The 27781-nt window shown below is 41.5% G+C and overlaps 1 protein-coding gene across 5 annotated transcripts in view; it reads right to left on the bottom strand.

Moving 5' to 3' along the window:
• Window positions 1–27781, bottom strand: part of NTRK2 (neurotrophic receptor tyrosine kinase 2) — a gene marked incomplete at both ends in the record, with an annotated part of 376408 nt that overhangs the window by 142324 nt on the left and 206303 nt on the right. For 2 of the 5 annotated variants that reach the window (XM_082842861.1, XM_082842862.1), the window contains one exon: window positions 21076–21264. In XM_082842861.1, coding sequence (XP_082698987.1) covers window positions 21076–21264 — 189 coding nt within the window. Of the gene's footprint in view, window positions 1–17244; window positions 17274–21075; window positions 21265–27552; window positions 27601–27781 lie in introns of those variants that run through there. The other 3 variants (XM_082842863.1, XM_082842860.1, XM_082842864.1) reach the window with 3 other exon arrangements.

The raw sequence follows: 27781 nt of genomic DNA, 5'->3' as shown, positions 1-27781 counted from the left end.
CGTTGGTGGTCTCAATAAACTATGACTCCCTATTTTCATGTTCTTGTGTGAGCTTCTGGCTTTGAATCCAGGCTGGCCCTACAGTCTGCTTTAACCAATAACTGAAAGTGAAACTGTGCTGGTTCTAGACCTTAAGACTTAAGAAGGCCTTTCAGCTTTCACTGTTATGCTTTTTAAAATGTTTGACTACCTTGAGTCTTTCACGCTGTGAGAAAGTACAAGTGTCCCTGTGCAGAAGTCCATGTAGAGGAGAACTGAGTGCCTTGACATAATCCCGCTGAATTCCCAGCCAGCAATCACCAACTTCCCGCCATGTGCAAGAGACAATTTTGGACCTTCCAAAAGTCTAAGCCAACACCGTATGAAGTAGAAAACCTTCTGGTCAACCCACAGAACGCTAAGAAATAATCAATTGCTCTTGTTTTAAGCTGCTAAATTTGGGGGCAGTTTGCTACACAGAATTAGATAACCAAAACTTATGTTTAAAATAAAATTTGTGATTTCAAAGAAATTTTATTTTAGTTTTTAACTTAAAAAAATTTTTTTTAATTTATTTAATTTATTTATTTTTGGCTGCTTTGGGTCTTCGTTGCTGTGAGGGCTTTCTCTAGTGGCAGCGAGCGGGGGCTACTCTTGGTTGCGGTGCGGCGGGCGTCTCATTGCGGTGGCTTCTCTTGTTGCAGAGCATGGGCTCTAGGCACACGGGCTCAGTAGTTGTGGCTCACAGGCTCTAGAGCGCAGGCTCAGTAGTTGTGGAGCACGGGCTTAGTTTCTCTGTGGCATGTGGAATCTTACTGGACCAGGGCTCAAACCTGTATCCCCTGCATTGGCAGGTGGATTCTTAACCACTGCACCACCAGTGAAGCCCCTCAAAGAAATTTTATAATCGAAAAAGGCATCTTACTTAGAGTTACTCCCTGAGACCTCTATCTACCAGTCAGGGTACTTCAGTGAAGATGATCAAGAGGCATTTCCTTAGAATATAATTCACGAGAAGATAATCCCCCAGATTCAAGTGTATTTTCTAGTTGTTACATGATCAAGAGGAGCCTCATATCCTAAGCCTTTGGTAGATGATCAGACATAAGCATTTTTTAATCATGCCTGTTCGTACCAAGGGATCATTTCAAGACATTATGGAAGTAGGAACCTCATTTATATCAAGTGTATTTTCTTCTCTCAAATTACTGCTCTTGTTACTAAGAGCCTCTAGCCATATGGCCAGTTGCAACTAATCCTAGACGGTGAGAAAACATCAGGAAAGTCTGGTCTACATCTGTTCTACCCAGAACGAAGAACCTAAAGCTAAGGCTAAGGACTGGACCCTCACTCCAGCAGTTCATCAAATGGCCCCTGCATAGCAAGACCCTTAGCTCTTCCCAGCAGGGTTAAATCTCTGAATTAACATAATGAAGAAGCCCCGGCCTGGGTCAGGACCTGTCACATGAGGACAATAAGGGTCGCAATCATTAGTACGAATCAGTCACATCCATGGACCCATTATTTCCCAGCACGGGAGCCTGAGCGATGGGGACCTAATGTGACCCAAAGCTGAGGTAGAGAAGGAAAGGGAGACACAGGAGAACGTCTATTGACCACGATTGACATGTATTGACCACAGTGAGCTGTGCATAATATACTAGATGCGTTATGTGCATTCCAAATCAGTGAAGATGCACGAGAAGCAGACCTGCTGGGCATTACTATCCTCACTTTGTGCATACTGCGATGATGTTGGCACACTACTTAGCACAGCAGCTGGCTCTTAATGAGTACCCCAAGAGAGTAGCCATGAGTATTTTTTATCATTTTAATATCATTTTACAGAGTGGAAACTGAGGCTGATTGAGGTTACGTGACTTGCCCGAGGTCACACAAGAGCAACAGTGGGAGGCCAGGATTAATTAAAGTCCAAATCTTCCTGATGCCACTGTCTCCATACGAGCAATAATGATGGTGTTATAAGGACAGCTGTTTCCTCCTGGCAATGGGCTGAAAAAGTTATACCCTTAGACTATGCCCCAATGATAATGTTATATACAAATTCAAAATACAAAAATATTTTGGGTCCTGCTTAAAGCATCAGGGGTGTTTTGGAATTAAAGGAAGGGAAAAATGTTTTAAAAGAGCCATTTAAAAAAGTAATTGCTGGGCTTCCCTGGTGGCGCAGTGGTTGAGAGTCCGCCTGCCGATGCAGGGGACACGGGTTTGTGCCCCGGTCCGGGAAGATCCCACATGCCGCGGAGCGGCTGGGCCCATGAGCCACGGCCGCTGAGCGTGCGCGTCCGAAGCCTGTGCTCCGCAACAGGAGAGGCCACAACAGTGAGAGGCCCACGTACCGCAAAAAAAAAAAAAAAAAAAAAAAAAAAATTAATTGCTATCAGTGGTAACAAATGGAGAAAGTTCATCCATGAGGCAATCGGCCTGCAGATAAAGGCTGAGCTTCTCAAGGATTTCAACCAAAGCAAATTTTGTAACCCATGATTTGTCCTGATAATGGACTCAACCTTCCACTACTATGGCTGGAGTGTCTGGGGTCAGGTCAGTTTCATAGTGTGTGGCTCTCTAAGGATGGGGCCCCATCCCTTAGGGATTTCCGTAGGGTTGGCGGCCAGGTGCTTGGAGATGAGTGGTGGAGACAGAAGTGTTCAGGTAGCTTTGAGGTGGGAGAAGCTGGGTTTTTGTCTTTTCTCTTCCACTTTCTACCTAGACCATGAGTCTTACTTAGACTCTCCAAGTCTCACTCTCCTCATTCATAAGAAGTTGCCTGAACTTTAGCTGAGATAATGTACATGGAAACAGCTCATGATAAGTCTCAAACAAGTTTCCTTTCCTCATCCCTTTCTAGAACTGGTTAAGTTCCTCTCTAACATCTGAACCCAAGAATAACATTTTCTTCTGCTTTCTTTGTCCTGGCTGACTTTTGTTTGCCTTATTAACTACTTGGAAAGTAATGAGGCAGAATTTATTTTGTTTTCTGTTCTACTCTGTGGTTTGTCAAGAAGCCATGTACCTTAAAAAATGGGTTTTGTCACTTCTTGTAAAATTAATTTGAATCTTAAGCAAATAGGACATGAAACAAGATCATGTGTCCCTCTTTTCCCCCACTTTATCAAGAAAATAATTTGTGACCTCAAGTAACACTAATAAATAATCTTTCCCCTAAGGAAAAAAAAAAAGTGTATATTCAGCCCTTCTGTCCAATCCCAAGTTAAGAGATTTTTCTACTGGGATTCAAGCCAGAAAGCTGAAATTTATATAACAAAGCGAATCTGAGAATGGATACTGCCATCTTGCTGGAGATGGTTACCTAACATCTCAAGAGGCAGTGACTGTTGATGGCCAGAAAGAGAAACAGCATCTGGGACCACACTCTGGACTCGAGCTTACACATCGCTGATATATTTGGTCTGGCCTTGTGAAGGATGCTCAGTACAGCTTACAGTCAAGATTCAGAGAGGCTGCCATTTTTGTTTTTGGATATCAAACCATTTCTTCCTGAATGTCACATCTTTTGGCTCCACGGCTTTACCAGCTGTCATTAATGATGCTAGAGGATCATTTTTTAATTCCTTTGACAGCAGTATAACATCTCCTCCATGGGGCACTTAATTTCTTGCTAGTCACTTGATGATGAATAGGTCTCAAGGCCTCTGGCAGCTGTTGGCCGGATTCACGCCATCAGGGGAGGATGCACGGCGATGGGAGATAACCTCAAGTCAATCCTTAAAAATTCCTTTGCCTTGAAAACTAACTTAGGGAAAACGCCTGGCTTAAGGGGATGAGAAGAAAATGAGCAACACACACTGGGTTACAAAATACCAGTTGTGGCCTTTGCAAGAACCTCTTCCATTTCCTGAAATATGATCCATTCTCTTAAAATAAAATGCGTGAAGAAGTGACACAAGTCATTGATTTTTTTTGTCTTTTTTGTTTTGGATGAACCACCGCCCAAGCAAAACTTATTCTCAGGAACAGAGTCCAAACCCACGTGGAATCTTTATCTTTTGTTCAAACCCCACACTTGTTTTACCCGCAGCGAGTTTAGGCAGAAACTGATAGCTAATGCTTTTCATTAAGCCAGTCAAAAAAAATTGCTTACCAGGTTTTACTCCTTCATCAGCCTGACTAATTACACCCATTCACTGTTTCTTTCAGACAGAGATTTCAAATTCCAACTCTCAAAGACTCGCACCACCCAAGAGACATCTGCTTCCTGGCTCACTCTGTCTCCTTTTTATATTACCCAGTGAAAAATACTCAGTGGCCCAGAAAATGCCTGTTAAGCAAAACCTGGAAGCTAGAACTGGTTTCAAGCTGGTGAAGGGTCAGGTCAAGGAGAAGGTGTTGAGATAAAAGTCATGGGAGTTAGTGAGATGAAAAGACAGGATGGAATCTTCTCAATCAACTCATTCAGGGAAAGGCATCTGGCCTCCAGACTCCAGTGACCAGTCTCAGATACCTCTGCATGGCGACAGAACAAACAGAAATGTGTGCATGTTACTGAGGCAAAGTTGGTCTGAAACACTGAGGCACCAAGCTGGAGTGGGTGCTCCAGGGGTGGCAGTAGCACGAGGTTTGGGTGATAGTAACTAAGGCTGAACTTGAACGCCAAGCCTAGATAGTGTTCAGGTAGCAATTACCTTTCTCCAAACCATCAAATGTGGGACAATTTGGAGATTAGGGGCCCAACAGCTCCACAAGCTTGGGAGGCAACTTCCTATGGATCCACGGTCCAAACTGAAATTTTACTTTTAAAAGAAAATATGGGGATACAATCTTCAACCTCATAAAGTATGGTAACCTTAACTTTCTCTCTGTGGAAAGTTCTTTGCCCGTGAACTGCGTTAGCTGAGTCCACAGCAAATTCTTCAAAGTAGTCAGGAACATCTACAAAATCATACAGGGCTGCCCTAACGAGTATAAATCCCATCTCCCATCTGTGTGTTATGAGTTCTTTGAAGATCTCATCTTTCTGGCTAAGTAATCTGTTGGTAGAAACAAGGTAAGAAAGCACAGCATCTTCAAACTTGCTGTTGGAAAACCATTTTGAATACTGGGTTTAAAAAAACCTCATGGGAAATAGGTCCTCCTGACACCTTTTTCCTCTGAAGTTGCCCAAGCTAACTCTTGTTTATGCTTTCAGCTTAGGGCTTTCATAAGTGCATGACATAATGCTTCTCTAGATTATTCAAAGCAAAAAAAATAAAGGATAACTTCTACTACAAGTTAATTTCACACACTTGGTTTATTACAGCACAAAGAACACCAGATGTGGTTCAAATTTAAATTGCATCTTTAATATAAAGATCTAGGGCCACTGAAATCATGCACATATGATAGCCATCCTTCAAAAAGCTGTTTAATTAGCTGAAGACCACGTTTTGAGGGCTCGACCTCACTATTTACAACTCAGTTCTTTTTCAGTGATTTGTCACTTGAACCTCATTTTTAAGGGATCATCAGAAAACAGGCTTCTGGCCTTTCAGTTTTCCAATTAGTGAGGTCATATTTTAAATGCTTAATAATTTTTGATCAGTGAGGCTTAATTAGATCACAGATTTCCAAACTGACTAGCTTAAAGTGGCCGCAGTGATCATCTCTACCCCAGAGAGTTAAAAAGTACTAGTTAGTCCAAGGGACACATTTCAGGACAGTCAATGCCCTATTTCTTTCCACTGTCCATGGCTAAACTAGGAAGCAAGAGTAGAGGCTTTCCCCATCAGTTTCCTTGCCTCTTAACCACATCCAGCACATATTTTATATATTGTATGTTTAGCTTTGTGACATATCTTTTATGTTTAACATTTTGAGAAGACACTTGAACTCTGAGAAATACAAATAACAGTGCAGTTGCAAAATACCCTGTTTGCATTGAAATATCGTAAATAAATATTTAAAATCACCCTTACTGGCACTATCCACCATATAATTAGTGTTAAGCATCTGTGATCAGTTGTGACTAACAAATTGCTCAAGCATCATAAGCCTTGTGAAAAGACCACAGTTTTATTAAACACTGGAAATTGCATTTTTCCCAGTGGTTGTACTGTAAGATAATGAACTCCCTGTGAGTGGCAGGAGAGATGCAAATTCAATTTTGCACGAGACTCACAAATCCCGTGATATATTATGCTGATAGAGACACGGCCTCCATCTAGACAAAATGAAAAAATTTCTTCGTGTTCAGTAAATGTGTGTAATTAAGAAAATATGAAGGACAGCTAATCATCAATATTGCATGCATGCCTGTACCTCCAATCTTATTTTGTAAAAAAATTCTAGTTCAAAGTTGAACCTTGTTCTTCTGGGTTTCAGGTTTCAGTTTTCAAAGGGACTATTGATATTGATGAAACCAGAAGGCACCTTAATCAGGCCCCCAAAATGTGCTAACTTTTCCTTAAATTTTTGCTTTCAACCAAGTGGCATGCCTAGGTTTTAATTTATGAGAGCAGGTTTTATTATACAAATAAGCAGACACTGTCTGGGGGACAAATTTGAAGCAGCTCTGATAGCTTTTATTAATTTATTTGATTTACTCTGGTTTCCCTTACCCAATCTTATTTATGTCAAAGTAAGTTGAAGCAGAATTCATTATGTAGTGAAATCCAATTTGAACACTTTTTATTGGGACATGGTGATTCAATCATTCCTCTCCTTAAATCCCATTATCTCTTCTCACATTATTTGGTACAGATCAAATCACATAAGATGAAATTCCGAAAGAAACTTAAGAACTTGCGGGCGGGAATGAAATAATATCCGAATAATTTCTTATACTATGAATACTAAGTTATACCACAGTTAGCATTCTTATCACTTTGCATTCTAGTAGCATATTTTCTCTGAAGAAAATTAACTGAGTTAGCGAACTTGACTTTCTTAAGTAGACTTTTGAAGTAATCGTAGTTTCTAATTGTCTTGATACAAAATCATCAGAAGCGCTGAGTCTAATCTGACCCCATTTGGGCACCTTGACATTTTGTTTATTAAATGGATTGCAAAATTTGCCAAATTCCTACTGACTTTCCTCTTCAAATTGTGGAGTTTAGGAATTCTCAAATTTTGGTAACTTTATAAAAAGTGTGAAAAAATATTTATTTACCTATTTCATTGTGTCAGGTATATTGTTCATACGTAGGGACTCCTCAAGTCATAAATGAATCTAGTTAACAAAGTCCATTTCCACGTTGATTATTTAGAAATGGGAGTCATTTTCTCATGGAGACATTGCAGTTATACTTAGAATGACAAGATTATCCCCTAAATGACTTTTAAACCCCTGTGCTACCATACCTTCCAAATCACAATTCGTATGCCTTAACCCATCATGAGTTAAATATTTCCATGTTTAGAGACCTCTAAGAGCTCTTTGCAGACCAGAGAGGGTAACCAAATTCAGCAATTCAAATGGAAAGGTTGCCTAACTTCTGCTCCTAACAGAATCAGAGGAGAATTTAACTTATTAGCCATGTCAGATGCCTGGTGAAGTAGAGACGTATTTTTCTCCCAAAGCTACAGTACAGTTACAAGCACAGCAAATACACTTATCCATTCATGTGTTCCTTCAGTTATTCACCACATGTTAATTATGCAATGTCCTGGGTACCGTTCTAAGAGCTGGAGATGCCAAAGCACTTGTTTGTCCATTGAACAGTCTGTGGTTAGAAACTTACACAACTGTCAATAAGTCTTTCCATCTGCGATTTTCAATATCATTCGATGACTACTGCCACTCAATTCCCGGGTAAGACGTGACTTCCTGATTATACACATTCATCATCCGACAAAGACATATGATTATACAGGCTGAACCAAATCTGAACTTTCATCCTCATCCCCTCTATGTCGCCCTATCTGGGAGTTTCTTTGTTAAAGATTTCACACAGTATCATTAGTCAGAGATTTGTTTGATTTCATTTCATTAGGAAACTTTTCCATATTGGCAAATGGTAGGTATAAGCAAAACACACACAATACTTATTCCAGGGTAAGCAAAAGACTCATCAAATTCTCTTTGGAAATATTTCAACTCTGCTTGTGTGAAGTCTGATCCTCTGTAGTCTCTCCAAGCCGCTCTTGGGCTGCATCTTAACAAACACTAAAGGGCTGCCCAAGCTTTACAGCTTTGTACTGTTACAGGCATGGGTGTCTAGGGGGCCTAGAAGTCTCCAACAAACAATAGTTTGATTGTAACCTTATTTGTTATGATGGCCTTTGAACGGCAACTGAATAATTCATACCCCAAACTCTGGTCTTTCCTAAGTTATTAAGATAATTAAGAGAGTAAAACATTGGGTCAGAAAAGAATTTATTCATTTTGGCTAACCTCCCCATTTCTAAGTCATCTGCACTCGTCATGCGCAGTGAGGCATTGCTATGTGATGTTTTGGGGGAGCACGTGTTACTCTACTTACTACAAGATTACCATGAAGTCACACTTACAAATCTGTGGGTGTACGTGCCCCTGTGACAAAGTAGATACCTTAGAATATCAGCTCCCTGCCCTTATGAAGCTCCTGATGCATGCTCTTCCCATGGAAGAAATGCCACTTACCAAAGGTGATTCCTGTTTTTTAAAAAGACTCCTTAAAGGCTAAATATCTATAAGAATCTTGACCCCTTTCGAGTAGGCAATTTGGAAACATGGACCTTTGCATGGAAAATGAAAACAATGAGTCATAGAGGGTAAGCCAGAAGAGTGACTTGTCTGTCCTACAAGATGTTCACACATGGCTGGCATTGAAATTGGTTGTCTGTAGAATGGTTATCGAGAAGGCGGTATTAGCCTGTGTCCTCTTGGTCTCCCTGGAACAGGGTGACCCAGGCAGATGCTGTGGGTGCTTTAACCCTCGCAACACTGGTTTACAAACCTCAGTAAATGTGTGCACTTCATCTGGCTCCTAAAACTCTTGGTACTCTTTGAACTCTGTCTTTGGAGAGATAGACATCAAGTTCACCTAGGAAAAGTGATGTGCTTATCTCAGAGGAGTGAAGGTGTCCAAGAAAGAGTCAGAGATCTATGATATAGGATTCTTTTCCTAGGGTTTTCTGAAATAAAACAAAAAAGGCCAACATTTTAGAGTGGGTTGGGGTGGGGGAAGAGGGATTTTACATGATTTTAACCAGAAAAAATAAAAATAAGAGTTTATTATTCATGATTATTTAGTACTTCTGGTAACGACTCCATTGAGAAGACCTCCCTAGTGACCCCTGTGCCAACCCTTACATTAGAGACTGGGCCCGGGGTCAGCCTACTACTGGCTCCTTTCTCCCCAGCAATAAACCCACTCCCCGCTGTCTGGCACGACCCTGGCTGCATGTTTGAAGGTTAATACCCTCAGCCTACCTTGATAAGCCCACATGAAAGGTACACCACCAACATTACAATTCCTCTTGCAGAGTTTCAAAATTGCTCCATGCTATTTTTGGAAAAGATCAGCAGCGCACTCAGCTGGAAAGAGCCCCAGACTTCAGGGAGGCCGACTGGGGACTGAACAGAAACTCCCCCACATTGGGGCTGTAATTTGGGTTCATTATTTTTCCTCTCAAGCTCTCCGAGCCTTAGTTTTCTCATCTATAAAACAGAGTAATAATATCTATCCTGCAGCGCTGACAGGGCTTCCTCTTTTTTTTTTTAATGTGAAAATGCAACTCATAAGGCCTGGCACATAAAAGGCATTTGATATTGGTTGTTTAAAATAATCAAAAATGCACACATTACAAAAGGGGCTCATGACATTAAGGAATAGGCTAAGTGAAAATGGAGTATTTTAAATCTCAAAGAGTATATATCTCTAACTTAGCAAATCTAACACTACAACTCCAAATGTGGGGAAATGAAGCAATATCTAATATATTTTTTAATTTCACTTATGTTTAAAAATGTTATCCAATTTTTCCCTAGATTAATTCTCAAATTTGCTAAGAAGATCCCTGGACCCTCCTATCCTTTCTGCCTTTTTAAAAGAATCTCTCTTGCTCTCTCTTTTCTTGTCTTTCTTTCTTTTCTTCTTTTTTTTTCTTTTTTTTTTTTTGTGGCAGTCTTGATTCATTTCCTCACTCTGGAGAGTCACATACAGAAAAAAGGCCATCAGAAGATGAGAGTGCCCATCTATGCAGATATTTCAGCAGATAGCACAGGATGGTTAGTGCCAGGGATGCTGAGGCTGGCTGAGCAAAAGGGAGTCAGAGAAATGTATCTCCAGGGGCAGATGGGATGGAGGGAGGAAGGACAATTAGGCCAGGAATGCAGGAAAGGAGAGAAGACCGAAAGCTAATCAACCCAGCAGCTAATGTATACAAAACAGAGCTTTGCAAAGGCCAGAGGTTTACACAAGATCCTGGCCAAAAGGAGCCTGAGTCCAGGGCCAAGCTAGGGTGAGGGGAGTGAGATTCTTGCCTTGTGCACAAAATTTAAGGGAGCACCACAAATTCAGTAATCGACATAAATAATGTTTTATTTTTTTCCCTTTATTTAAATTATTTTTTATTGAGGTATAGTTGATGTACAATATCATATGTTTCAGGTGTACAATATAGTGACTCACAATTTTTAAAGATTATATTCCATTTATAGTTAATATAAAATATCAAAACATTATGAATAATGTTTTAATGTAATATTAAAAAAATAAAATTTAACAAAAACATCTATGAAGAAAAAAACTTGAAATTTCAAATAACGACAGTATTTGACCTTGAATTTGTAGCACTCACCTCACCCTAATCCCCACCCTCTCAATCCTGTCTTAATTAAAAATTTTAAAATTTTCTTCATAGATTTCTTTCATTAATTTTTGGCTTTTAAAATATTGCATTGAAATATGATTTACCTTGATGGCTGAGTTTGTTGGTGCCCCTTTAAATTCTGCACTTTAACAGAGGGCCTCCCCACATTACCCTAACCCTGGCCCTGCTGGGTGCAGAGGGGGCTGCTTGGGAGCTAAATGGGAATCAGCGGGACAACTTCTAGGAGGCTGTCTGTAGTGCCTTTAGGAATCCCAACACTGAATTATATTCTCAAGTTTATGTAAAAATAATTATTAGTAGGTGATAAAAAGTAGGCAATGGAGACCATTAATCTGACACTCTTGTCTTTATTGGTGTACGAGTTTGGTTCTGACTGATCAACTACATCACAAATTCCAATACAACAGATCTCATTTCCATCAGCGTGTCTGTATAATAAAGATTTCCAAGCTCTATTATCATTTATACATATGTGTGGACAAGCCCTGGAGGTTCTGAACATAGTAGAAGAATGCAGGTCATGTTTCAGGTCCACTCTCTTCAAACATAAGAGAGGGAAATAAAGTTAAGCAACACGTAGCAGTCAACAGAGACCCCTCCGTCTCCCACCTCTGCAGATCGTGGTGCAGCATCAGAGGGAGATGCCGTGCTGAGACCAGCACGGCAAAGCAGCAGGCAGGTGCCCAGCAAGCGGTAAGGGGTTCATTGCTTGTCATGGGGAAGCAGGGAGACCTCCGAGAGAGGATCACGCTAACACCCACACTGGGTGCCCGTTAGCAGAAGGATCTGCTTGGGGAATGTCATCCATACCAATCCACACAAGCCCCCTCTTTCCAAAAGTGGGCAGAAGGTGTGAAGACCATATGGATTCACCCCCAACCTCACAACCCCCTCCCACAGCTTGGCCCCCATGCAGAAGCTTGGCCCTCGAAAACACAGATCTCTTCTACAAGAACAAAAGAAGGCCCTGGGTTGTTAACACCAAGGACTGTACCCATGCATCAGTCCTTAGACCCCATTCCGGCTAAGATCCACTTTAATTTAAAACTTGGGATGCAATGTGCAGGAAACAGCAGAGAGTATACACAAGCCCAGAGGAGACGCATGACTCAGGAAGTGAGTGATAAGGTCATTCCCTTTGCTACTTGGCCGTTGTCTTCTTCCTCAAAGCTCAGGAGTTCAGGAATCTAAGGCAGAGCTCCCCATCATCAAAATGTTACTAAGAAAATGAGAGTTTTCCTCTTCCAAAACCAATGTTGATAAAGGTCTAGGTAGGGCTCAAGGAAAACTAAAACCTTATATGTACACAAAGGTATGTTAGTCAAAACTAAGGCTCTTAAGAGGGAGAGAAATATCCTAAAAGTGAACAGCACTTGGAAAAGAAGAAAACGGTCCTCTCAAGATAAGGCTTAAGCAGTGAGACAGAATCATAACTGCTTCTCTGGATATCAGGAAATGGCATTAATGGAACTAGGAACTTGGATGAAATGTCATCATTAGCATCATGGTTCCTGAACCCTAATATATAGAGAAAAGGAGGGAAGATGACAGAATGAGATGGGCAAAAAAGGACTTGATGTTTATGGGTCAGAGGAAGTAAAGCCAGGATAGAGACAATGTGAGGCCAATTAGTCCAGCTAGCCGGAGTACTCTATTAATAGAAAGTAAGACTAGGTCCCTGGGTAACCAGTTAGCTTCTCTCTGTTCATTAGCAACTCACTCGTAAAAGCAAACTCCTTTCAGGAGCAAGGGTGGGGATCGGTAGTGGGTATGAGAGTATAAACAGATCTGAAAATCCATCATTCTTTCAGGAAAACATGTGAGATGGCTACTCAGTGGTGTCACCTCTGCTTATTTTATAAGCAGATATATCATGTAATCTCCTCTAAGGAAAGCATTCCATAATATGGAGACTAGCTCTTTTGATATAATTAGATAGTGTGGGATGGTATCCTGTCCCCTCTATATCAACCACCTATTGGAACATTAGGAATATTGCACTTAGTCTAAATGCCATCATTATCTCATAATGACCTGGGTTCTACTTTAATGCACCCAGAAGGTCAATGGCATGGTTAAATAAATGTGCTAAATAATAGCAACAGGGTAAAAAGCATGTTGATGTCTACCCATACTTATAACGTATATAGTAACTGATAAGCATAATAGAGAAACTAGGCATTAGATTATTGTTTCCTTTCTAGAATTCTTCCCAACCCCTTTGGTTCAAAGTCGCACAAATCTAATCTCTTACAAATCATAGGAAAATATGTGTTCTGAACTCATTTTTAGAACCTATCAACTTTAATATTACTGTGCAAAATGCCAACTCTGAAATACTCCTGTATGTCATACTATTGATAGAAGTCCCCTGGCCAGAACCGCAGCTTGGGCCTTGATGCCTGAGACATGAGAAGAGGAAGCATTTCATGAGGGGAGGACTGGAGAATATTAGGCTACTGACTCCATCAAGTTTAGGTGAGGCTGAATGATTAAGGGGAGATTCCAATGCATCAGAGGTCCTTGCACAGCCGAGGAATCCTGGGTGGAAGAAAAGGCATCTCTAAATAGTGAGAATCATATCAGAGGTAACCAGACTGGCCCTTTCAGATCCAGCACGCTTGGCTCTCTGAAAGGAGCTACCCAGCTGGGGTGAAGAACTGGGGGCAAAAACTGATCATCTGCTCCAGCGGAGCAGACGACTACATTTGGAGTCATCCAGAGAGCTGACCCTAAACTGGAGTGCTCAGCCTGCCTTGGCAGATCCGGGACCCTTTTGCTCCCTGAGTCCTCCAGGCCCATAACACAAGGCTCGTCTCCTCTGTGACACTCACCCTGGAAAAGCTAAGCTCCTCTGGATTCACGGTCCCTCGAAACCCGACCTGCCATGGCCAGTCCAGCCCAGCTCTGTCTTAATCCCTATGCATCACCAAGCAAATAGAAAATCTGACACTGACAATAATATACCCAGCGAGCCTCCTATGGACCTTCCAACACAATTCACCCAAGACAAGCCTTTACTATAGAAATATGAACAAAGCCCAGTACAAATAAAGGCCAGGGTACAAGTGGTTAGACTTTATATCACAGGAGATTAAAAGGACACTCATAAGATGAGGAAGTTGGATATCCAAAGGATATTATCAACAATTATCTCTGTTGGAATTATAGATGAGTTTTTATTTCATCTTTGTTTCTTATGTTTTCCAAATTTCCAACTACAACCTATATTATTTATTTTAAAGAATCACATTTTAGGGTATCTGCAGGCATTTTGGGTAAGGAGGACTTAATTCTGTCTTAGTAGCAGAAATCATCAGAGCTATACCAACTAGGGTGACCAATCCATTATCATTTGCCCAGGACTGTCCCAGTTTTAAAACTGAAAGTTTTGCAGCCTAAGAACCTCCTCAGCCCTGCGGGTGGAGGGGAGGTCACTGTGATACTGACATGTCCTTCTCCTTTGAGCCACAAATGCCGCCTTCTAATTTTTCCCTCCCTGAGGGAGCCCAAGCATTCAGAAACACACAGCATCTTCTCAGCCAGAGGGAGCCGGCTCAGACAGAGGGCAGCGTGGACTCAGGAACCCTTTGGGCTGCTGTCTCCATCTCAGGAAGCAGCTTTCCTCCTAGAGGCTGAGCTCAAGGAGTGAGACTGCCTTTGTGCTTGGTTATCAGGTTGAACTAAGTAGATCTCTCTCCAATTCTTTCCTGTCCATGGTGTGGAGCAAATTCATCTTACATGCCTTTCAAGAGAAGTAACAACTACCAAGAAAAACAGCAAACAAATAAACAAGTACAACATCGTGAATGAAAGGCAGCATGGCTGCACTTCATAAGGAGAGCTGGCATAATGACTAATCTGAGAAGATCCCAACCATGGTGGCTTACCCTCTCTGGCTGGCAGAATTAGCAAAGGCAGAGAAAACTTCACAAGGAGAAAACCTGCACTCTGTTACATTAGCTGCCATGAAGAATTGAACTGTGAGCGAGCATCGCATCCAAGAAAAACTCCCGTTCTTTCATTTCTCCTTAACGACAGGGAGCATTCAGTGTTCAAAGCATCTGCGTAGCAGGAGCTGCTTAGCAACATAAGAGGTTCCTCTGCATATGTGTTTGCTGAGCTGGTCCTGGTCCCCAGTCTGCTGACACGTGCAAGAGTGACCAACCAGATACCAAAATGGGGGTGCATTTGATAAATTCATCATGCTGGTATCCGCTCTCCAGTTGGGCTGGGCGTTGGGAAATACCCAGAAGAAATGCAGTAGCATCCTGCATCTGCCTGCATGCTTCCAGCACATCACTGATGATTTGGTGAAAGTGGACTGAACTGTCTGATGTGTGAGGGGTGCATAATTCCCTCTTGGTTGGCCGATAATGTGGAAGTAAAATCAGAATACCATTGTGAGTGTCTCCCTGATCTAAATCTATAATTGTTTTTCCCTTTTAGTCATTAAATGTAAGGTGGACTGTTTTCTCTAAGAGGTCTAGGTACCCTGTAACTGGGTGGTATTTCTTTTTTGATAACAAATAATGTCACCCAGCGGTCAAATGCTAATAGAATGATGTCTCTTATTTTACTTAGTTGTAAATGTGCTTGAAACTGGTTTCCTAACAAATCTCCTTCTCAATAGAGTTTGTAACATGGCTTACGTTTTACGTGTAATTGTGCAGCATGTATTCGTTTCCTTTCTTCGAGGGAACTCAAGTTGCTTTTTTTTCAGCATTATTTGATAGCTTCTTACCATGTCCTCTGGAGTTGAAAGGAGAATATAGTATCAAGCTGTTATAGCCGGCAATGGGGGACTATGGCATCAAGAGACAGAATTGCACTGGGACCTACAGAGGCTGAGCAACGTGCCATGAAGACCCCCATGAAACGAGTCGCCAGCCCACTGTGCCACAAACGAAGCAATTTCTAAGGATCCTAAAATAACCGCGTTCTCTCGCCCCTAACACTCATGCTGGGCAAAACAGACTTAGGTTATTTTTAAAGTGCAGGCCATGGCCTTCAAAGGGATATAAACAGTCCCCAACGCAGTTATTGTTTGGCCAATTAAATACTTAGAAGAAAACATACTTTTGAAAGACAAAATTAGTAGGCAAAGGACCTAGGAAAGTGCTATAGCAATTGTTTCTGCCTGTTTTTACTTCCATCAAATGGACCATCAAAATGGACCATGGGCACAGATTGCACTGAAGTTCAAAGATAACCTCTGATAACTCTCATCCCTGGATATAACGAGCTCCTGAGGTCTTGGGTATGATTCAGAATTTTTGCTCATGTGTACCCAAAGTAATGTTACAAACATTTTCAAAACCTCTGCAGTGCTGTGAAAAATACCACTTCCATTCCCTCCCCTGGTTGGTAACACAATGACAGGGTGGGTATGGCAGCTAAGGGGCGCAAGAGGGGTGTCCTGTGTGATCTTTTCAACTACTGTTAAAACACTCCCTCCCTTTATTATATTTAATCTCCTTAGTCTTAGCTGGTCTATGAGTCTGTGCTTATCTACAAAGTTGCCTAATAAGCATGTAACCAATGGGAAAACACACACACGAACATATATACACACGTGAACGATAATACTTGAAGTATGGCACACGCTGCAGGAAGTCAATAAACATCCATTTCATTGGAAATGGAATTAAAGTGGAAAAAAGTCAGAATTCCTTATCTGCATCTGCCACGGAGTTACTAGCCCTAGATATACACAGAGGGCATGCGCTGTAAGAACAAACACATACAGTATGTATTTCAGGACAATTCTCATTTAATTTAGGCCCTCCGCCTAGGACCCTAGCTAATTTACAAGGCTGCTCTAGGAAAGACACAATTCTAGGGATGACAATGAGTCTATGGCGTTTGCTTTTCCTGCAGGGGAAGCTATAACGCGTTCCCACCCTTCAAGAGAACCCAAGATTGATGATTCGGGGGTTTTGCTGGTTAGAGTGGTTTTTTTTCTCTTTCTTTTTCTTTCTTTCTTTTTCTTTCTTTCTTTCTTTCTTTTTTTTCCAGCTCAGAAGGTGTGTTTCCATTGTACCCTGTCAAAAATGTTCTTAGCAGTCAAGGAGAGGATAGCAGCACAGCTGCCCTTGAGCCGGGTTGGTCAGTCCTACTGGGAAAACACCCCGTGCGGACAGATGATGTGGTTTTCAGACACGTCTACACAGACTAGTTGAATTAAAGACCAACTCCAGCCTTGATGTTGCTGAGCTCCTCAGCTCCATCTTGCCATCCTGATTGATCGAGGAGATGGGTCTATAGTTAGAGTGGCATAGCACTTTGAGGGTTTAGTCATTAGAGCACACTGCTTTCTCTTGGGAAGGCAACTTCTTGCTTGGCTAGGTTTTGGAAGCTAAGGAGTGACGTCAAGTTGTTCTCTGGCCAGAATTTGCAGATAACCATAGAACTCTTCTCCTCCATCAGGCATGGATTTAGCCTCCTTTAGTTCCTGCAGTGACACAGGAGCCTCCAAATACCAAATTATTATCAGGCGGTCTTGGGGGAACCTCTGGGCCCTGCAATAAAGTAGACAGACTTGCTATTGGAAAGTGCTCAGGAGCAATTCAGCCCTGTTCAGATTGTTCTAAAATCCTGCAAACAACCTCTGGACTTTGTAAATGAAAACCTCACATAGCTCCTGAGAGTGAAAAATTACTTAGGGGGATAAAATTTATCATCGTCCTTCACTCAAATGATCTTACACATCATTTAAAGAAATATGGTTTAATCATGATTTTTTGTTTGTTTGTTGTTCTGTTTTTAGAGCAAAGCTACACGAGCAGGGAGGCTGTATTACTTTTGGACAAGCCATTTCTGAGCATGGTCTGTAAAATAAGGTGTATGTATTCATTGATCTTTAAGGTCACAAACAGTTGGTGGATTGTGGACCAAATCTGACTCTGTTGATGTATTTTGTTGGTTCCACCCAGCGTTTTAAATCTTGGAGAATTCACATAAAATATAAAATGCCTGCTCTCTCTGCAAAACTTGGAGTATCTGGTAATACCAAGCCCACATGCCATCATGACCTTCACTATACCATATCATCTTTCTGATCTAGCCTGTTTCTCTCATATTGACCTGCCCGATCCTTGTCAGGGTTTAGGATCCTTGCTCTAAGCTATGCTATCATAGTGCATTGTGATTATACGATGAAGTCTTTCACCACTGGCCTCCCCAGGGAGACTCCCTGAGGGCAAGGAACATGCCATCATTATGACCGAATTTCCAATTCTTAGTATTGGAGGAATATTGTGGGTAGCCAATAAATATGTAATGAATTGAACTTCACCTTCTGCATTAGATTCTTACAATTCAGTGAAATAAGCTGGGATCACTGTTTGTAAGAGCACACATATAAAGCCAACATCTCTGAATAGCAGGCAGCTTTAGGAAAGAGAAGTAAAAGTGCTGGTTTGTGACCCAAGCCTCTGATGGATCCAGAGCTTGGTGGTATACTGTCTATGTGATATTTTGCTTTAAGCACATGGGAAAAATTCCATACTTTTTCTGAGAGCTTCTTAAATTTGTTTTTCAGATGTAACCTATCCAACTTCTTGGAAGAGCCCTTCTTTAGAGATTGGTTGTAAAAATACTTGATGGGAATAACTTAACTGAAAGCTAAGCTCCCAAAATATCATGGGTCTATAGCAACAGATCCCTCTGTACATCAGATCTACGCATTTTGAAATATTTAAATTTCTGAACGACTACAATTAGGATCTTCAAAGAAAGGATTTTTTGTTAAAGGCTTATTTCTGCTAAATTTGCTATCTAAATCTATTTAAACTGGCTAACATGTTGTTAAAAATACATCTAACAAAGTCTACACAGGCAAATTTAATAGGAAAGGACCCAATGTAAAAGGCTCAATGTAAAAGGTCCTCTATACTTGTTACAAGTCTGTTAGTAATTAATATTTCAGCAATATATAGCCATATCTGGTCAACATCTGGCCAACATCAAAGGCACATCATGTCCCATGCTACGAAGATGTAGTTCAACAAGTATAGTTTCTGCTCTCTAGGAGCTTACAATCTAACCTAATCAAGACTAGAGAAACATACACCAGAGTGGTCATACTCAGGACTTCACAAAAGGCAACAGATACATTGAAGATAAAGATAAAAAGTATGGGGTAAAGGATGGCATTTAAGAAAGGGTAGAGGGAATGAGAGAAGTAAATTGCTTCTTCATTCCCATTTCTTTGAAAAAGGATTTATGGAAGATGTGTTATTTTAAGTGTTCTTAAAATCATGAAAGAGCATATGGCTTGATGCTTGGAAGAAATAAAATTTCTTCTGATATAAGATACTAAGTGATTGAGAACACTGAGCCAGTAAGGACTGCTGAGTGAAGGACCCAACAAGACTTTATAAGGAACAACTAAACAATCAATGGTCTGGTGCCCTCTGGTAGAGGGCAGAAGCTGAGGGGAAGCTGCAGGTCTCCTCAACTCTTCCAACTCTTTCTAAGCGGGAGTGGCTGAGCCACAAAACCAAGACTCCTCCAAAATTACCAAAATGTCTAATCCAAAACCTTTGTAAAAACTTCTATGAACTCTAGATTAAGGAAATGACCTTTGGAAATTTTCTTGTGGAACTTCTAAGGGAAGAAAGCACTTCTAGAAAGAACCACAGACTCAGAAGCCATCTAGCTCACTTGATTCTATAGGCTCTCATTTGTTTGCTTTCTTGCTCATTGGTTCATTTTCTCTTATTGGACTTGCTAGGCTAATGCTATCTACTTGATTATTCAGCTTTATCTTTCCTCCACTGACAAAGAAAAGCAAATTTTTGAGTACAGGTTGATTTTAGTCAACTTCAATTTTAATGCAGTCTCAGGTTAACTAAAGTACATCATACAGACTGGTGCTGGTGGTGGTGACAGGGGTGTCAAAGTACTCTGTTCCTAGGGAGAACAATCAAAATGATGACAGAATCTCTCATTACACTATCTTGCTTTGCTTTGTTCAGTATTTGACTGTTACACATGCAGGGCATTTCAGGAACCATTGGAGGATGCTTATCTCAACAAAGAATGCACATTTTAAGCAAACCTCCACACATCATGTTCACACCATAATAATAATATTAGAATTAATAATACTTTGATTTCAAAGAATACCTTTTATTTCAAGGAGCTCAATATTCTTCACATATGCTATTCTATTTATCTTATCATATTACATATTCAACTGAAAGCTATGTTGAGGTTCAGTCTCACACATTACAAGACTGTAATACTGTTCACCCTAATGATTAAATTCAAATCCATTGTTAAACATACCTCAGGAAAAATTTGAATGAATAGGAGGAAATTACAGATGTTTCTTTATATTTGAAAAGACACTCACTACTAAGTCCCCTTATCCATGAGCATTCTCAATGGAAAGTCAGTCCCCAATATCTAACCTTGAAATAGTCCTACCTTACCTGAGACAGGGCAGGAGAACAGTATTTAAGATGGGGCAAGAACATGCAGATAGACAAAAGGTACCCACTTGTCAGTGCCAGAGAACCCCTGGGACCTTAGCCACCTGATATTCTAGCCCTCATGGCCCCTTATTCATGTGTAAGGGCAGGCCTGGAGTTCCACTGGCATAAGCCTGTTTGTCTACTGTGACTTTATTTCTTGTCCTTCAGGCTGTGTTCCAGCCTCTATATTTGAGCACTGGCTCAGAAGATAGGATAAGATAAAGATTCCAAGTTTCCCAACAGAGGCTAGTGGGTTAATTTGGTTCTAAGAAATATAACTCAGTGTACTTAACAGGCAGCCCATCTGTTGTGATGTCCCTTTGCTATTGTGACATCACAACAAGCCTCATACTGGGAACTAGGACTGAACAAAGAAAACAGAACTACCTAAATTGATACCACCTGTGTGCAACACAGAGCATTCCTGACTACCATTAGTGTATATTTTAAGGACTTTCAATAGACCAAATTTAAATCCCACCAATTGCTTGTCTTCTGTAACTGATGTATGTGCATTCTAATGACACTTCTGGTTTCTGTCTATCTTTTTCAAGATAAGCATGCCTTGATTCCAACTTCATGTTGACAAATGGTTTTGGAAAATGGATCTCAAGAGAAGTCAGTATCTGCCCACAGTTCCAATCCCAGCAGGAGACACACCCTGAGAACTCCATAATCAACAAACTAAATGATCTATTCCTTGGGCTCAAAGCCCCAAGGATACTCAGACATTTCACACTGTACCCTCCCCTCAGTCATCCTCGTCAGGGACTCTGATAAGCATACTGCTTGATACAGCTATGCAGCAAATGGGCCAATAAGTATAAACAGCTGTACTTACATGTGTCTGGCTTGAGCTGACTATTGGTGATGCCAAAGTACTGGGGATTTTCAATGACAGGAATCTTGGTCATTCCAATAATGACAGCATCAGGGCCACCCTCTGAAGACGACGGAGTGTTACTCCCATTGGAGATGTGATGGAGTGGGCTGGCAGAGTCATCATCATTGCTGATAACTGAGGCTGGGCCTGGAGTTGGAAAAATACACATTCTCCTGTAATTTTTCATGGCTTTGTTGAGCTATAATTCACATACCTAAAATTCACCCATTTAAAGTGTACAATTCAGTGGGTTTTAGCATATTCAAAGAGTTGTGAAACCATGACTACAATCTAATTTTAGGAGATTTTTATCATCTCAATTAGCAGTCGCTTCCCATTCTCCCCGCTTCCAGCCCTGGGCATCCACAAATTTACTTTTTACCTCTATGGATTTACCTACTTTGGACATTTCATATCAATGGGATCATATAATATGTGATCTTTGGGGCTTCTTTCACGTAGCCTAACGTTTTTAACGTTGATTCACGTTGTAGCATGCATCATTACTTTATTCCTTTCTATTGCCAAGTGATATTCCATGGCATGGATACACCCCATTTTGTTGATCCATTCATCAATTGATAGAAATCTGGGTTGTTTAAGATTTTTGGCTATTATGAATAATATAGCTATGTGCACTCGTGTACAAGTTTTTGTGTGGATATATGTTTTCATTTCTCTTGGGTGGAAGTGCTGGGTCATATAGTAGCTTTACGGTTAACCTTTTCAGGAGCTGCCAAACTGTTTTCCAAAGTGGCTGCACAACATATCTTATATCCGCAACAGCAATGTGTGAGGGTTCCAATTTCTTTACTTCCTTCTCCTGAATTCAATATGCAGCTTTCCTCTCTGTTCTCTGAACATCTTTAGAGCACTCTCTCATTGAAACTCCCAGCATGAATCTAGGATTCCTGTTGTACCGTGTACTGAAAGGTGTCCTAGAAGTTCAAAGATCTGATCCTTTCACCACTCTCTGGACAAATCACTTAACTTTTTTGTACCTCTACATCTGCTTACATGTGTAAAATATGCAAAATAGTATCTGCTTGTTACTTTCTGAGACTGGAATGAAACTACTGATATGACAATGTGCTTCATGAGTATGAATTACTACGAAGTATTACTAAATAAACTTACGAATAACTGGTCGACTAGAATTGCATCGGCCTGTCCTATTACTATGCTCCACTTTCTGTATATTCTCTCAGCAGCGGCACCACTTTTGCACGCAAAATACTTTCCCAGCAATAATGGACCAATCCCATGGCAAAGTTCCCTTTTTGCCTTTAGCCATAACATTATTTGTAGTGTCATTACATGGATGTCTTTATACTAAAGCAATAACCATAACATTTTTCATACCAGATTTAAACGTTCCAGTCCAGAGTCTCAGAACGTATATACCCATAAATACAGTCTACTGTATCTTGTCTAAACAATTCAACCATTGACCTATAATGTTTGCAGCCAAAAATACATTCACAAAGATAAAGGTCTACATTCATTGAGAACTTGCAAACAATTAAGATCTCAGTGGCTTTTGACAGACACGCCCTACAGGGAAAGTAGACAACGCCCCCTAGTATAGTACCCAGGATTCTACAGTATCCTGAAGAGGTGCAGGGTCTTCCAGAAGGCTCCCACTGGCCAGGGTTACTATAATAAGCTAAGAGGAAGACAGGAAGAAAAGGATATGGAGGAAAGACAAAGGGAGGGCAATGAGAAGGAAAGATCCAATGTGCGGAGAAGACAAATGTGTACTGGTTAAATGAAAGCCTTAATCGCTATTTCCTGAGCAAGACCACGTGCGTCTGCCCAGCCCCCCAGGACGTTTCAGCACCTCCAGCGAACCTCTACCTCTTCCTCACATTTTACTTTTTCTGTAAGAAGCACAGCAATAGAAACAAAAGTTGTTGTATCAGACTTTTTTGAATTCCCTACGAAATATCACGGTAATCCATCCCCCAACCTCCAAGATCCATTTCCCCTCTTATATGGGGATTATCACAGTTTGTAGGGATAACGACATTCCCCAGCTAGCTGAATCTTAAACTAGGCAGGAGGCAGCCAACTGCTATTATAGGTAATTTTTTTTTTTTTTTTTTTTTTTCCGGTACGCGGGCCTCTCACTACTGCGGCCTCTCCCGTTGCGGAGCACAGGCTCAGGATGCGCAGGCTCAGCGGCCATGGCTCACGGGCCCAGCCGCTCCGCGGCATGTGGGATCCTCCCGGACCGGGGCACGAACCCGTGTCCCCTGCATCGGCAGGTGGACTCTCAACCACTGCGCCACCAGGGAAGCCCTATAGGTAATTTTTAAAAACACTCTCTCGAGGGGATGTGTATTTAAGTTGCTTTTAATGATACACTCTGGCTTAATTCTGCAAGCAAGTCCTCACACAGCCAATTTAGAAGCCACAGAACACTCAAAGCAAAGGCAAGCTTACCAGTTGTATTCATCTTGAGCCTAGCTCACCAGTGTTAGTAAACCGTGGAAATTCTGCCAAGAATAGCTACACAGACAAGTCCTTTCTAATATCCTTAACCGTCCCTGTTTTATGATTCGTGACAGGCCCCGATCACCCAGAGCTTAAACCCAGAGGTGGAAAATGGACATGTGTTATGCTAAGCTTTCTGCATCTTGTCAATAAAACCTTCCCATCATGGGCTCCCTTGCTCCAGTCCCGGTGCAGCTGTCCCCTCCTTCGACGTTACCAAAGCACGCTACTGTCCGAGCTCCCCGGGAAGGGTGCAGTAGAGGCCACACATTTCTCAACAGATTCCAGGCTTCACATTTACCCCCAGAAATGCAAGAGCTGTCATGTTCAAACACTCCACATGCTGTCAGAAGGCCAGCGATATCTGCTTCTGGACTCCCTGCAACAATTAGAAACGCACTGATCCCAGTTGCTTTTCCTCTGATTCCCTTTTGGCCCAGGACAGGCTATCCACATTCCCATAGCATTCAATCATTTTGGAGGAGGATGATACTTAGAAGACAATGTTGAAATTCCTCCAGGAATTCGGGCTCTGAAGCATCTGCCATGCACACAGTGGAGCCTTACTTAAAGAGTTCAACCAAGGGACTTGCTCTTCGCTTCTCCATCATCAGAGGACACCCTTTCCTTCCTGTGGCCTCGCTGAGTAAAACCCCCAACTCTGAGGTAACAGATTCCAAGGGGAGAGGTTCTCTGTTTGGGGGGAAATTTTTTAAGCACAGAAGCGGTATAAAGCACCAGAGGTAATCTTTCAAGAGCTTTTTCACTTTGCCAGAAGGTCACTGTTGACAAATCTGAGCGACATATAAACCTCAACAGTTTATCAAGTGGAATGTTAATGCAAGTGCTGTTTTCTTCATTATTGATGTTCCAAATCCTGGAAGATTGATACGGCTGGCAAGGTTGCAGAGATTCAGCCATTTTTCTATGAACAGTTTGATCGAATGGAGCACAGCAAAGCTGCAAAGGGGGAAAGCTCTCAGGGGGGAAGATGAATGTCTATATAATTTGACAGCAGCCTGTCTGCGCATATCATGGATGTCTCGTTATGTGTCTGTGCACGTGGGGAAAACACCCCAAAAAGACAGACAGAAGAAGAGTCAGGGGCACATCACAGCGGGTGAGAAATTCATAGGAGGACTTGGAAAGATGTCTTACAATGTTAACAAAGTTTTAAATTGCTGGGTATGTGCGGCTTGCTGAGCTTGGGGTACATAGTTCTAATTACTGAGCTGACAAGTAGGAGCTGTGCCTGGAAACATTTTTAGCCCATTTTTATTTTAATATGTCTCACATGCAAAGAGGCATTTTTCTTTTACCAGAGCTGCTTGGTAATGTATCCTGCATAAGTGACTTTACAGACATTTTTAAACCTGACTGAGACTTTTTTCCCTGATAAGAATTGATGTAAGTCATCTGGAGAAAGAGATTCCTTCTCTCAAGACCAACATGTCTTCAAGGAGAGAGACAGATTATTGTTCTTAAATAGCTGTATTAACCATGTCTTTTATTTTCTGTATTCTGATGCTTCAACATCTGAGGCTTTGGTGACAGAGGAGGGACTGCCAATTCCTAGAGATAATAAAGTACCTGCCTACGAGAGTACGTTTCAGATACAAACTGACCAATCCACAGTCTACGCCCCCAACCGCATCACTTACCAGGCTCTCACACTCCAGTCCACTATCCACCTGCCCCATCATCCCAGAGCCAGGTATAAGACAACTGGGGACTGTCCCTACATCCCAGAGCCCACTGACCTTACTCAAGCCAGCCAGTCCTAAACCTGCTTACCCTGCCTCACCCATTCCTTTCTGCAGAAACCACAATAGAGGCTCTTGTCTATGTTTTCCCCTTACTCCCTCTGCCTCCTGATGGACCCTGTGCCCCCTTCAGCACCACGGTCCCCACTGTGTCATGGCCTGCCCTCTTCTCTTGGGATCTGTGAGTAACAAACGATATTTTCAGTGGCAGTCGTCTCCAGACCTGTGGCCTCCCCACAGCTGAAAAATCATAAAACCTACATTTTAAAGCAGCGGCACTTCTGATGAACTGTAGCTGAAATAACAATTCTGGAGAAGAATTCCCTCTGCTGTAGCCTAAAAGGGTGAAGCCCAGTTTTTGAAGCTTTCCAGGAACAAGTGCCTCTCTGCAGAGCAAACCGGCCTGGAAAACATGTACGTGGTTGCACCATGTAAAATGCCAATAAGCATAGTTAACTATTAATTTTATTTTTAAAGGGGAGATAAAGAGTAAGAGTATGGTGTATACATTTTCAAAGGATCTATATATGCCATAAAATTTATTTTCTTTGTAAGCACATAAGAAATATGTGATAGGTACATCTCTTGGGAGAGAGCTGGTGGGGGGAAACCATGGAGGCGGGTAAGAGAGGCATTGTTTAATATTTACATTTCTGTACTGTTAATTTTTGAAAACTCTTATGGATGTATAATTTTTCTCTATGTTAACAAACACTCTCTGGGTACAGGGATAAATGGTGTTTTCGTTTGTTTGTTTTATTCTTTATCCTTTTCTGTTTTTAAAGCATGAACATTACTTCAAACAAATTTAAAACAAAACCAAAGCAAAACATTTACATGGTTGCACCGATCTGCTGTTTAGTGGAAGGAAGACCCCATTTCATGGCGCTGTTGTGAGAGAGTTTGTCACTCAACTCCCCTCTTCACCTCCACACACAGAGTAAGCACAAAGCCTTGGAATAGGGTGCCTTCAAGACTGTATGGACAATCTCTCTGCTATCTTGGAAAAGTGCCTATGGCCAGCTGGATCTGAAATTTGCCCCTGGGGAGTCACAGACAAGTCCTGCGCTGGTGGAGCTTAATGTTCCAACTGTGCCACACTCCACTTTCTCTTTGCTGGTTAAGAGCTTTAGTCTTGGAATTCCTGGGGCTAGCTAAGGGTGAGGGTGACTCTCCCCCTTCAGGCCCTCTCTGGCTCAGTGTCTGCCACCTCTGGGTTCAGTGGTTTTGGATCACTGGACCGACACTGAGAAAGGCTGTCCAATAGGAAAGGTCTGCTATCGGGCTCAAAAAGAGAAAGGAAACAGGCTTCCTTGTATGGATAGGATGAACACGTATGGGGCGGATGGCTCAGAACTGGAAGGCTCCATGACCCTGGTACACTTCCCCTATTTTACAATTTTCCCTATAGCCAACCTTGCTACCGAAATAAATACTAAGCAACAGATACTAAAGATGGGGCCAGATCTTGGAAACACACAGGCAAGATGTAAAGACAGTTTGTGTTTTCATGCCTTCTAAGCAATTCCTGTTCATTGTCTCTGTACCCATAGAAAATACTGAACAAATTGGAGGTCCCGGGAGATCACACCTGATTCCAGTCCCAGTGATGAGTTACATTATCTGCATTCATTTCATAGCTACAAACTCTGCTTTTCAATTTCCAGCACATAGTCTGAATGCAAGGAACAGAATGCAATCAAGCACAAATCGTAGCGTCTGGACGTTAGAGTCTTGCTTTGAAAGAGAAGTGGTCATAAACGAACAGCTGATTTCCCAATTCAGAAATTTATTACATGTTGGCCAATGGAAGAAAGTTAAGATCCGAACTTGCCCAGACTTGAATATTCAGCCAAATGTTTGCTGTACATGGAGTTGGAGTGTAGCTGCATTTTATTTCCTTAACCTTCTTAAAAATGCAGCAACAAGCTAGATCTGGATGACGGTTAACACTCCCCCATAGGATAAAAACAAGGTGATGTCAAAAATACAAAACCATTTACTAAAGTCAATGTTCCTTTTCTGGAAAATTCTAGGCATCTTTCTTCAGCAAATCAGAAACCGGGAACACAGAAAAAGAATCAAGGACCAACAAGTATAAAGAGAGTCAAAGCAGTTTCATCCTAATTCAACAACGCAAACTCATTACTTATCCAAAGAATGAGGAACTACTTACCAACACCTTGTCTTGATTTTACTTTCCCAAATCCAAACCATGAGAAATCTGAAAACCACAACAAAACATAAAATAAACTTCGAAACAGAAGCGTAAACCAGAAGCATTCAGCACTGTCCCTAGAGAAATAACAAACGGCCCCAAAAAGCTCCACTGGGGACCAAAGCTTCCCCTCAAACACCTGGAAACTAACCCTTGGATTTTTGTGTAAAGATTTATTTCTCATCCT

The sequence above is a fragment of the Leucopleurus acutus genome (assembly GCF_964270905.1).
Source record: "Leucopleurus acutus genome assembly, chromosome: 7".
Classification (NCBI taxonomy): domain Eukaryota; kingdom Metazoa; phylum Chordata; class Mammalia; order Artiodactyla; family Delphinidae; genus Leucopleurus; species Leucopleurus acutus.
Note: the sequence above shows the minus strand (reverse complement) of the source record. Positions and strands in the feature narration are given on the sequence as shown.